This window comes from Gymnogyps californianus, chromosome 25 (assembly GCF_018139145.2).
Source record: "Gymnogyps californianus isolate 813 chromosome 25, ASM1813914v2, whole genome shotgun sequence".
NCBI lineage: Eukaryota > Metazoa > Chordata > Aves > Accipitriformes > Cathartidae > Gymnogyps > Gymnogyps californianus.
This window is the reverse complement of record NC_059495.1, coordinates 284,057-296,779: the sequence shown is the minus strand read 5'-3', so window position 1 is coordinate 296,779 and position 12,723 is coordinate 284,057. Positions and strand designations below refer to the sequence as shown.

The 12,723-nt window shown below is 49.4% G+C and overlaps 1 protein-coding gene across 1 annotated transcript in view; it reads left to right on the top strand.

Moving 5' to 3' along the window:
• KMT2A (lysine methyltransferase 2A) overlaps positions 1 to 12,494 on the top strand; it is a 45,713-nt gene extending 33,219 nt beyond the window's left edge. Inside the window, exons 25-36 of the mRNA XM_050910884.1 lie at positions 174 to 334; positions 1,119 to 1,304; positions 1,961 to 6,272; positions 7,636 to 7,716; positions 8,251 to 8,315; positions 8,701 to 8,871; positions 9,525 to 9,599; positions 9,908 to 10,082; positions 10,480 to 10,587; positions 11,022 to 11,105; positions 11,356 to 11,485; positions 11,882 to 12,494. Coding sequence (XP_050766841.1) covers positions 174 to 334; positions 1,119 to 1,304; positions 1,961 to 6,272; positions 7,636 to 7,716; positions 8,251 to 8,315; positions 8,701 to 8,871; positions 9,525 to 9,599; positions 9,908 to 10,082; positions 10,480 to 10,587; positions 11,022 to 11,105; positions 11,356 to 11,485; positions 11,882 to 12,157 — 5,824 coding nt within the window. The 3' untranslated portion in view covers positions 12,158 to 12,494. The remainder of the gene's footprint in view (positions 1 to 173; positions 335 to 1,118; positions 1,305 to 1,960; positions 6,273 to 7,635; positions 7,717 to 8,250; positions 8,316 to 8,700; positions 8,872 to 9,524; positions 9,600 to 9,907; positions 10,083 to 10,479; positions 10,588 to 11,021; positions 11,106 to 11,355; positions 11,486 to 11,881) is intronic.
• Positions 12,495 to 12,723: the final 229 nt, after the last annotated feature.

Here is a 12,723-nt window from a genome sequence, read left to right as displayed (position 1 = left end):
GACTGTAGCTTTCTTACGCTGTTCGGGAATCTTGTGATTAAGCTAGGTGTGCAGCATGTTGTGCCAGGAAGCCTTTGTCCCGTGCAGTTTTGAGAAACTGAGAATTTAAAATAGGAATGCTGAGGCTTACTTGACTGTTGAGTAAATTGCTTCATGTTTGAATTATCTTCCAGGTGCTCCAGGGTGTACTGGAGCACAACAGATGCCAGGAAGCGCTGCGTGTATACCTGCAAGATCATGGAGTGCCGACCTCCGGTCATAGAACCTGACATCAACAGCACTGTAGAGCATGATGATAACAGAACAATTGCCCATAGCCCAGTTCCCCTTACAGGTAATCTTTTAAGGACTTCCTAAAAGTATATTCTCTACGTGGTTTTTGCCATAGCGTATCCTTACCAGAAAGCCAGGTAGCGGCTAGGACCTGCGTCTCCTAAACCGATGTGGACTAGAATCCACTTCAGGCTTCCAAATTACGTTACAGCATCTTAAGACTTAAAAAATAAAATAAAATAAAAAAAGAGCTGAGCTCCTGGGTGTACTGGTAACTTTGAAAACTTGAGCGAAACGAAAACTACTGTTGTAATGCTTTCTAGTCTACAGATCTGAGATTTTTTCTAGTCATCTGAAAGTTCAAATTGTACTTCAGGTGTTGGTGTGTAGTATGGGGGTTGTTAAATACCATATTGAACAGTCGTATTGCGCTGCTTCTGTATTTCCAAATGGCTTTCTCTGTGTCCGTAGGTGAGTTAAAAAACAAAAAAAACCCCTCGGCCCTATCCTTTTCAGTTCCCAGCAGGTGAGGCTGTGGAAGATTTTTAAAACATTTATAATAGTTGTCACTGTCAACATAGAATCTTAAACTTTATTAAAATGTAATGGAATTTCATGTGTAAGCTGAGGGTTACTGTATTGCTGCAAGTATTTGAAAATGTTCTTAGGAGAAGAAACCAGACGTTATCTGATGGCGAGGAAGCGGTAATCTTTGACTTTGTGTTTATTTAACAAATACCCTGATTCTCCAAGTGAAACCTGATGGCAATATGTACTTTATCAGATCACAGCTTTCAGGATTCAGGGATGGCTTATGCTGTTATTTCTTTCTCATACAACAACAGAAACTCTACCTAAAGACAGCCGAAATACGCCTGAAATTGTAAACCCACCATCACCAGATCGTCCCTTGCATTCTCAGACCTCCAGTTCCTGTTACTATCCAGTGGTCCCAAAGGGTCCCAGGCTCAGGACGCCAAGCTATCCATCCGCACAGAGGTCTCCCGGCTCTAGGCCGTTACCCTCTGCAGGTATTTCAAGGGCTGTTGACTTTGATTTTTGGTTTTTTGGGGGAGGGGGTTTTTTGGAAACATTTTTGGTTTGGTTCGTGTCTTTTTGGGCTTCATTCAGAACGTGGTGTTTGGTTTTCTGTTTCTAGAGAAAATAGTCAAATGGCAATAGGTTTGAGGGAAGGGAAGTTCTGAAAATATACAGTAGAGGTGGCCTGTCAAGAAAAGTACAGCTGAAACAAAAATTTCCCTGGGCTAAAGAAAGCAGTGTTGGGGCAATATTAAAGCAGTAATACCGAAGAGCTGTAATGTAAGTTAGGGGCTTAATCATCTCGGTCGGTATTTTTCCAGAGAGGATCGGAAATCTGGTATTGTGATTCAGCTACTATTTCTGTAGGAATGAGTCACGTTTTGTTTCAAACTGATGTTGAAAATTTGCATCTAAAGTTGAGATGCAGAACCCTGAGGTGCAAACATGTCAACTGTACGTGGTGAATGCTGATTGACGGTATCAGATTTTTGATACCTATCTTGAGTATCATCGTTATTTTAATGCCATTTGGCTGAAAGGTTTTGCTGGTTTTTAATTTCTTGTGCTTCGTATGAAGGAATTGGGTATGCACTGATTGTGAAGGTTTTCAGATCACTTGATGGTCTTTCTTGCCTTATTTTCTCAGGAAGTCCTACCCCAGTGACCCATGAAATAGTGACAGTAGGAGATCCTTTACTATCCTCTGGACTTAAGAGCATTGGTTCTAGGAGACATAGCACCTCCTCTTTGTCACAGCAGCAATCAAAACTCCGGATGACTTCCCCTACGCGAGCCGGGAACGCTTACTCCAGGCACAGCATATCTTCAGTTTCCAGCATGGGGTCCTCTTCAGAACATGAACCGAGCGTCAAAAGTGCTGACCGCTTTGTGGGAACGGTGAATGCGGGTACTCCAAGCGCTCCGGTTCAAAGTTGCTCTACCGCTTCGGGCTCCCAGAAAGCAGCGGCTACAAGTGGAAGTAAAACTTACCAGCTGGATGCATCTCAGTCTGCGGAAGGAAAACATTCTAGCAGTTCAGATTCGATAGCCAAAGGTGCGCCTTCTAAGGGAGAGAAGATGAAAACGCTGACCTCGAAGGACCCAGATTATTCAGCTCATGGTTTTGCTTCTGGAGGAAACTCCAAAATGTCCACTCAACCAACCGGTTCATCGGGCACAGAAATGAATGTTAAAATAGGAACCTTTCAAGAATGTTCAGGACCATTTTCTTCCAAAGAAGCAATATCCTTTCCACCTTTGCATCAGAGAGGCCCAAGGAAAGACAGAGATCAGCACGTGGAACCTGTACAGCCAGAGAAAACGACTGTGGTTGATGAGATGGATGCGAAGACCTTGAAGTCCGCTGGAGTAAATAGCAGGTCTCCTGCAGCGAGTGAGCAGGTTGTTTCTGCCCCTAGAGACAGGCGTCAGAAGGGGAAAAAGTTAACGAAAGACAGTTTTAAAGAGAAGCATTCCCTGAAATCTGTTACGGATTCAAGTCAAGCAGTAGGCAGTGACGAAGGAAACCTGAAACCAGAATTTGGTAATCAGGGTTTGGCAACTGAACAAACTAGCCAGAGGTTATGTAATAATATTCCCGCTGAAAAAGCGGGCGAGAAGTCTCCGCCTTCACAAGGGCCGTCTAAAGGTCCTGCGGTGCAGATCGAAGTGGCCTCTAAGGAGTCGCAGGCACCTAGAAAACGCACCGTTAAAGTCACCCTGACTCCTCTCAAGATGGAAAGCGAAAACCAGTCTAAAAACGCGCAGCCGGAGAGCGATGCTGAACCTCAGTCTGCAGGAGCAGAACTGGCCGCTTTGGCGGAGCCCTCCTCAACTTCGGAGAGCCCGGAAGATAACCCTGTAGTTCAGGGAAGTCCAAACGAAGCGCCAGCACAGGAATCTCAAAATAACACGTATGAAAATCTGCCCGTTCAAGATAACAACTTGATGCTCCAGGATGGAACTAAAGCTCAAGAAGAAGGCTCGTACAAGCGGAGGTATCCCCGGAGAAGTGCTCGGGCCAGATCCAATATGTTCTTTGGACTGACTCCTCTGTATGGCGTGAGGTCGTACGGAGAGGAAGACATTCCCTTCTACAGTAACTCAACTGGGAAGAAGCGAGGGAAGCGGTCTGCGGAAGGACAAGTGGATGGCGCGGATGACTTGAGCACGTCCGATGAAGACGACTTATACTACTATAATTTCACTAGAACGGTGGTTTCCTCGAACACGGAGGAGAGGCTTGCATCCCATAACTTATTCAGGGAGGAGGAGCAGTGCGATCTTCCAAAAATCTCACAGCTAGATGGCGTGGATGATGGAACCGAAAGCGATACGAGTGTCACGGCAACAACGAGAAAAGTCAGCCAAGTAACTAAAAGGAGCGGTAAAGAAAACGGAACAGAGAACTTAAAGCTAGATAGAACTGAAGAAGCCGGAGAGAAAGTACAAGTCACCAAGAGCTCCGGTGTCCACAAAACCGACCCAAAGATTGATAACTGCCATCCTGTGAGCAGGGTTAAAGCGCAAGGTCAGGATTCGCTGGAAGCTCAGCTGAGCTCGTTGGAAACGGGCCGCAGGGCTCACGCAAGCACGCCTTCTGACAAGAACTTACTGGACACTTTTAACACGGAACTCCTGAAATCCGACTCCGACAATAACAACAGCGATGACTGTGGGAACATCCTCCCTTCCGACATCATGGACTTTGTGCTAAAGAACACGCCGTCTATGCAGGCGTTGGGAGAAAGTCCGGAGTCCTCGTCGTCTGAACTTCTAACGCTCGGAGAAGGTTTAGGTCTCGACAGCAACCGCGGCAAGGATATGGGCTTGTTTGAGGTGTTCTCCCAGCAGCTGCCAACCGCCGAGCCGGTGGATAGCAGCGTCTCTTCCTCCATATCAGCGGAGGAGCAGTTTGAATTGCCGCTGGAGCTTCCTTCCGATCTCTCTGTTCTGACCACTCGCAGCCCTACGGTGCCCAGCCAAAATCACAACAGGCTCGCCGTCATCTCGGAGTCTTCGCTCTCCTCTTCGGGAGAGAGGTCGATGCTTGCCCTGCCTGCCACGGAGTCGGGGGAAAAGAGAGTGACGGTCACGGAAAAATCTGCCTCGGGGGAGGGTGATGCAGCTCTCCTGAGTCCAGGAGTAGACCCGAGCCCCGAAGGACACATGACTCCCGATCACTTCATCCAGGGTCACATAGATGCAGAGCATATAGCCAGCCCGCCCTGTGGCCCCGTCGAGCAAGGGCACGGCGGCAACCAGGATTTAACAAGAAACAGCGGGACTCCGGGTATCCAGGTGCCGGTATCGCCCACCGTTCCCCTCCAGAGCCAGAAGTACGTGCCAAACTCCACGGACAGCCCCGGGCCCTCGCAGATCTCCAACGCTGCGGTGCAGACAACGCCGCCCCACCTCAAGCCAGCCGCAGAAAAACTTCTGGTAGTCAATCAAAACATGCAGCCGCTGTACGTCCTCCAAACTCTTCCCAACGGCGTTACTCAAAAGATCCAGTTAACGCCTTCTGTTAGCTCTGCGCAGAGCGTGATGGAGACCAACGCTTCGGTGCTGGGGCCCATGGGCAGCGGGCTCACGCTGACCGCGGGATTAAATCCGAGCTTGGCCTCGTCTCAGTCGTTATTCCCTCCGACGAGCAAGGGGCTGCTGCCCATGTCCCATCACCAGCATATACATCCCTTCTCCACAGCCACTCAGACTGGATTCCCACCAAACATCAGCAGTCCTTCGCCAGGTCTTCTGATCGGGGTGCAGCCACCCCCTGATCCTCAGCTCCTAGTCTCTGAAGCTAGTCAGAGGACAGACCTTGGTACCACCGCTTCTACGCCAGCTGCTGCCCTGGGCAAGAAACGGCCCATATCTCGCCTGCAGTCACGGAAGAATAAGAAGCTGGCTCCCTCTGGAACCCCTTCTGCCATAGCTCCTCCCGATATGGTCTCCAACATGACCTTAATTAATTTTGCTCCTTCCCAGATTTCCAACCACCCGTTGGATTTGGGAACCATTGCGAATTCAACGTCCCATAGAACCGTCCCCAATATTATCAAAAGATCCAAGTCCGGGGTCATGTATTTTGAGCAAACATCTCTGCTCCCGCAAGGCGGGACCGCTGCTGCCGTCGGCACGTCTCCCAGTGTTATCGGGCCAGATGCCGGTCACCTCCCAGCGGGGCCTGTGTCAGGCCTAGCATCGAGTTCCTCGGTGCTGAACGTCGTATCCATGCAGGCCACGGCAGCCCCTACTACCGGTGGGTCGGTTCCCGGTCACGTTTTGGGACAGAGTTCGGTAACGTTGACTAGCCCTGGATTATTAGGAGACCTTGGTTCCATAAGCAACCTCCTGATCAAAGCTAGTCAGCAAAGCCTTGGTCTTCCGGAGCAGCACATGACTCTACCGCCAAGTTCTGGGATGTTTTCCCAACTGGGAGCATCCCAAACCCCGTCTACGGCAGCAATGACAGCTGCATCGAGCATATGTGTTCTGCCTTCGGCACAGACGATGGGCATGACGGTTGCTCCGTCGTCTGCTGACCCAGAAGGCTCTTACCAGCTTCAGCATATGACACAACTCTTAGCCAGCAAAACCGGGGTTGCTTCCTCCCAGCTGGACCTTGGCACGGCTTCGGCAACGACGCAGTTGTCGAGCTTTCCGCAGCTGGTTGATGTTCCCGGTAATACCGGACTCGAACAAAGCAAGGCTTCCTCGTCGGTGATGCATGCCAGTTCAGCGTCTCCCGGAGGCTCCCCGTCATCCGGTCAGCAGTCGGCGAGTAGCTCCATGCTGGGTCCCACCAAAATGAAGCCGAAAATCAAACGCATCCAGCCGTCGTTAGACAAAGGGAACGGAAAGAAGCACAAAACTTCTCACGCGTGGACCAGTTCCTCCGAAGCGCACGTTCCCGACAGAGGGGCCGTTGCTGCGCCCCAGGTCTCGGCTACAGGGTAAGAGGAGTGTTTGATTTTGCTCATCCCTGAGGTTTTGTGACAGCGTAAGAAAGAATCTCGCGGTAGTTTCTACAGCGAGTTTTCCTTTTGATAATTTCTAAGGTAAAAACCTGAGCTGCCAGCAGAAAGTAGATATGTAAAGGAGTGAATAGAACTTTTACCTCTGGAAAGGGAAGGATGAAAAACTTAAGGCTTTGAGGGTCAGGGTTATTGAGGGCGTTATTCATTGTTGACAGCTCTGGCAAATTACGGAGCGTTTTAGAGACCTCAGTAGAGAAAATGGCACTCAAAAGGGTGGCGGGTTCTATTCCTTTATGTTGTTAATGTGCGTAAGCGCTCCAGAAGTTTTAATTGTACTATCAGCAGCGTGCTAAGGCACCAAAACCGTTACGGCGTTGCCTTGGTCTTTCTGATTACAGAATTTAAACTGCATGCCGGTTTCCGTGAGCTTAGCGTCTCTCTAGCGTGCGGTTTATTCTTCCTGCCCCTCTTCCCTCCTCCTTAGTCCCTACAGGCAAGAGGGACTGGGGAGGAACTGGGAGAACAGGGAGAATCTCGCTCTCTGCTTTGTCAGAACAGCGAAGCGTGCGCTTGTCTCTCGCAGTAGAGGATGACTCTCCAGACCTTAAATTAAAATGACGTTTGAATTGACTCTTTGAATATGTGGATCTGTAGAGAGAACAAGAGCCGCTGGTCTCTGTTTTACGTGCAAAACTGGACAGTTTTATCGATGTAGTCCATAGCTGTGTCACTGCCAACAATTACGCGTTTCACCAAAGATGTTGCACCGCTGGCTTGCAGTCCTGGCTGCCTGAGAGAACTCTGCAAAACGACTGCTGATACTAAAAGACAGTAACAGCCAGCTTTTGGTAACTGAGGAATGGTGCACGTCGCTTGCGTAATTCCTTGAGCATCTTAATGCCTTGTAATAAGTCTGGTTCTTAAAACGTTGATCCAAACCTCTTTAGACAGCTTCACCTTTTAAGACAGCTTTTTTTGCGTTGCTGACGCTTGCCAATTTGTCTTAGCCTGTAAAAGTTTTCTGTAGCTGTGTCCACATTCCACCATGCATCTCTTGGCTCCTGAGCTCATTGCTTACGGTTGCTCGGGCACGTTTCTCTTGCACCCGGATTCATGCTCCTCCTTTCTCCTGAAGTGCCAGTCTTGGTTCTGATGTGATGCTGGAAGCGTGATCTGGTTCCTCGTACCTTAGGAGCAGTTGTTGCTGCTTCTGTAGTTCTGCTGAACTGCTGAATCGCTCGTGGCAACTCCCAGCGGATCTCTTGCTGCTTTCCGGTCTCGTTGACGGCACGTACGGCTTGGCGGGTAGTTTGAATGTTCCGAAATCTTTTTGTTCCAGGACTCCTGCTATGAAGGCAGATACGCAGGATGCAGCAAGTGTAGATCAGCCGTCGCAGAAACCATGTGGCCAGTCCGCAGGGTAAGCATTAAACAGGCCTCTCCATCGGATTCCGCTCACTTGAGCTTAAGGAAATTTATACAGAGAATGCGAGAAGTCTTACTTTGCTAGTTAAAGTATCTTGGGAGCTTTCAGTCTGGAACGAGCGGTCACATTTAGTTGCAATATGGGGCCGTTTTTTAAATTAAGTAGCATATAGCTCTGCTGGGAAGCGTGCCGCTCGCTGAGAACAAGACTACTCATACAGTTTTGGCTGATCGTCTGTTAGCGTACGCCTTGTTACTCAGTAGGGCTGATGCAAAGAACAGGTCACAGACTGTATGAAATGAGACTGCTACCCGCAGGCTGATAGGTGCCTCGGAAATAAATGCTACTGAGTAGAGTCTGTCTACTTGTTTGTTTCCAGTTGAACTGATGTTAGGACGTTCGATCGGGAAAAGGGTTCTCGTACCTCTGACTAGTTCTCAGATTCTGTAGGTGAGTGTTCAGGGCCGGTGAGGAAACGAGGCAGGTTGTTAAATATTTTTCTCCGTGTTCGCTTCCTTCCCTCCCAAGGCAAACGGCGGTCCTCCCGGAATCTCAATCAACACAGACCTCGACAAATGAGCCGGAAAATGCAGGTATGTTGCTTCTCCAAAAGCACCGAGTCTTGGGATTCTCCAGGAGTGGGAAATCAGTACCTTGAAGTTTTGATTTGTGTGTATCTCGTTCTCTCAGGAAAAATCTCAGAGCTAATAGTCACGTTGTTATTGCTTTGAAGGGAGGACGGGTTTGTTTGCTATTAATAGACGTTGGACAAATAGTTATGTCTCTGTTTTTAGTCTGTGGAAATTTCAGCACTTGAGATTTCACACTCTTAACTACAACACTGTCTAGATTTTTTTCTTGGACGGATTTACTGGTCAGAAAGCAAGTTCGTAAGTCATTTTCGGTTGTGGAACAACCGGTGGAAAAAACGTCGTTCTGCCCAATTTCCATCTTCATGCTGGCTTCTGTCCTTTCTAGGCTCAAAAGCTCTCGAGGAAGAAGAGAGCACTTTCAGCTCCCCGCTTATGTTTTGGCTTCAGCAAGAACAAAAGAGGAAAGAGTGTCTTGGTGAGAAGAAACCAAAGAAAGGTTTGGTTTTTGAGATCTCTAGCGATGATGGTTTTCAAATCTGCGCAGAAAGCATTGAAGGTGAGAACTGTGCGTTCTTTGGCTGTACTGGTTTTAGCTTTCCTTGCTAGAAGTAAAGTTATGACTTCTGAGGATCTCTTACTTGCTTTTTTAATAGATTTAAAAAAAATAAATCTGTTGATTTACAGCCCTAGAACAGTTCTGGTTCCTAACAATGTCTGGATTCTATTGATTTTGGGGTTTGTTTGGTTTTTTTTCAATAGAATATATTCAGTGGGATATACGTCATCGTCCCATTTTGTTTTATCAGTTGACCAATGGTGATGAACCGTATTTTGTCAGGAAGTAGTCAGTGTGGATCAGGCAGTAGGGCATCTAGACTTTTCCTCGCGACCAGTTGCTGAAGACGCTTACTTCCCGTTATGCCAAAGTGAATTTTGGAGAGGATGGAAGCAATTGGATCCGAGGCTCTTTAATTTATGGCCCGTGAAAGGATGCAAACTTCCTATTCTCCAGTTAGCTTATTTAAACGTGAGCCTTTTGTTGGAAAACAGCATACTGCACACGCCCAGAGCAGTCTGCTGATGGTATGTTGTTTCACTGGAAACCTGATAAGATGCAGCAAAATAAGCAAGGCCCCTGTTTCGGCAGTCCTCGGTGCCGAGCGCTCGGATACTCTTTCACTGTCTTGTCTTCTGTTTGTGTGACTGCAGATGCCTGGAAGTCACTGACCGACAAAGTTCAAGAAGCCCGTTCTAATGCCCGCCTGAAACAGCTATCTTTTGCAGGTAGTATCCGGTGCCAAACTCGTTTCTACCGCGCTTTCGAACGTGTGAGAGCGAACGGAGCTTTCTGTGAGCGTCTTAGGGTTCAGAGTCTTGAGAGTTTCAGTTCAGCTGCTAACTGCTTTATGGAGGATAATTTCTTCCCGGCGAAACGATTGAAAACTCTTATGGGGAATGAACTAGCTAACGCGGTGCTTCTGTGAAAGTTGCAGGCTAGCGCACGAGTGGTGTTTAACAAGCTGCTGTGCCCTCCTGCTCCGAGTCTGCGTTGTCAGTTGGGTTTTTCTGTTGTGCTCTGTCTCTTGTTCCAGGTGTGAATGGTTTGAGGATGCTGGGGATTATCCACGATACTGTTGTGTTCCTGATCGAGCAACTGTACGGAGCGAAGCACTGCCACAACTACAAGTTCAGATTTCATAAGCCAGAGGAGGCCAACGAACCTCCTCTGAACCCCCATGGCTCTGCTAGGGCTGAAGTCCACCTGAGGCAAGTGTGAGCTTTGTCATCCTTAAGGTTAACGGCCCGTGTGCTCGATTAACTACCTCCACGGCAGGGCGTAAGCAACAAATCTCCGCAGCAGCGCTAAAGCTCTGGGTTAAAAAGAAACGTTAGCACCTTTCGCATGTAAATCACTTCTGTTGCATCTTCTGAGTCTGCACATTTGTCTGTGCCGCTTTGTTGACCGTTGCTTTGTTTAACAGAGCTTTCCTGGCTGCTGCTTTTATTCATGGGAACTGTTGTGTGTTACCCCGACGCGTAGAAGGCTTTAAGAGAGGACAGACTGGAGAAGGGGCAAAGCAGGAAACATGTCAAACTGTTGTGGCAACCACAGGTTTGTTTTCAGTCAGCAAAACAAACTGCCTTTCCTCTCTTCAACTTGCAGGAAATCTGCGTTCGATATGTTTAATTTCTTGGCTTCTAAACACCGACAGCCACCAGAATACAACCCAAATGACGAGGAAGAGGAAGAAGTACAGCTGAAATCAGCCCGGTATGCGGCGGGGTTTAAAGGTTCAAAGGGGAAAATAATGCTGGGGTGTTAAGAGGAGCTGATGGGGCCTAGCTACGCGTTGTGTTCTTCGCGGTGGTGCTTAAAACCTGAAAGCTACCAAGCGCTAGCAACTATAGAGGAGCCTCCTGCAATAGCAAGAGGACTGACAGCTGAAGGTGACCACCAGACCAGTCTTCCTTTGAACGTTTCTTTTCCTTGCTCATGTAAAACGATCTGATGAGAAGCTGGGCAGAAAAGGGAGGAAATGATCTTTTTACGTAGATTGTAAAAACACTGGATTGATTTTGATTGCGTCCTCGGTGGGCGGCCGCGTCACGGCGTCTAAAGTACTGCGTCTTGGCGAGTGTCCCAGACAATGCGTGGCACAGACTCTCAAAGAAAGGTCGTCACTTAGCAGTGTCCCTTTGTTCCAGGAGGGCGACCAGTATGGATCTGCCAATGCCCATGCGCTTCCGACACTTGAAGAAGACCTCCAAGGAGGCAGTTGGTGTCTACAGGTACGGTTTTGCTCTGCTACCGCTGTACTTACTCCTTGCTGGCTTGCCTCGGTGATAGCGAAGGCACGCGCTCAGGAGTGGGCAGGAGAGACCTAGTTCTTGTTCTTGTTAGCGTTACGTTAGAGAAGAGTAGTGATACCGCGGCAGTCCTTGTAACGAATAACCTGTTTTCTGCAGCGTTTGCCGTCTTGACGTTTCCGAGCTTCGCTTGCATCGTTTGAAATATTGGCTTATCTTGTTGCTTTTTTAGGTCTCCCATCCACGGCCGGGGTCTGTTCTGCAAAAGGAACATCGATGCAGGTGAGATGGTGATCGAATATTCAGGCAATGTCATTCGCTCCATCCTCACTGACAAACGAGAGAAATACTACGACAGTAAGGTGAGTTATGGGCTTTTGTAGAAGTTCTTAAAGAGTTTGGGAGAAGTAGAAAGTGGCTGTGCAGGTAGGCCAGGCTCACGTGAAGGCCGCGTTTGGAACACGATGAATTGGGATTACAGACTTGTCGGGATATTCCCGCTCTTGCTGGAGCTCTAGCGGCGCTTCTTACTTCCTCCTGTGGGCTGGGAGGGGTCTCGGCCCAGTCTTAGCGTTGCAGATCCAAAGAGCGCAGGGACGAAACGATTCAAGCACGAGCTTATGAAGACGCGTGGCGGGAGGTCGCCGATGCTCTTTAAGGCTTGATTTTTGGTTGCTGTAACGAGCTAGGTTGTCTGCTAGGGTGGCTCTGTCTTCACTTCCCTGAGCTTAACCCTCTGTTCTGTCCTCCGTGCGTAGGGGATCGGTTGCTACATGTTCCGCATTGACGACTCCGAAGTGGTGGATGCCACCATGCACGGCAACGCGGCCCGCTTCATCAATCACTCCTGCGAGCCCAACTGCTACTCCCGGGTCATCAACATCGATGGCCAGAAACACATCGTCATCTTCGCCATGCGCAAAATCTACCGCGGGGAAGAGCTCACGTACGACTACAAGTTCCCCATCGAAGACGCCAGCAACAAACTGCCCTGTAACTGCGGCGCCAAGAAGTGCAGGAAGTTTTTAAACTAGAACTTCGGTCAGCTGCACGCGAGCCCTGACGGGCCTGGGGCGAACCAAAGCTTCGAGTGAATCCCTCCCCGGCCGTTCAGACGGGAACGGGGAGGCCGGAGGCAGGAACGAAGATCGGCTGGGCTTCAGGGACCCGACTGGCGGCTGCGTTTCTCTGTCAGAGTCCACATCTTCATGTCTCGCATGCGCACACTTACCCTCGTGAAAGACGCGGGCGACTGGAGAAGATCCTCAGCGTGATTATGTTTTTGCTATTCTCGTTTTCCACCCCCCCCCACCCCCGGTATTTGTTTCTCAGCGTGGGGCAAACGAGCGGGAGAGGGGAGGGGAGGGGAGGTCGGCCCAGGCCCGAGCGTTGGGGAGCGATCGGGGGTCCTGTCCCCCCGTCCCTCTCCGTCTCTTGCCTCAGAGTGCTGAACGTGGAGCTCTCCTCCTCCGCCTCGTTCGAGGGCTGCGTCGGAAGTTCGGTAGCACGGCGTTTGAGCGAGCTTTCCTCCCGGGGAGGTGAGACTGCGCCCCGCCAACCCGCCGCCCCGAGGGGCCACGCGTGCGTGCATCTGCGGTTC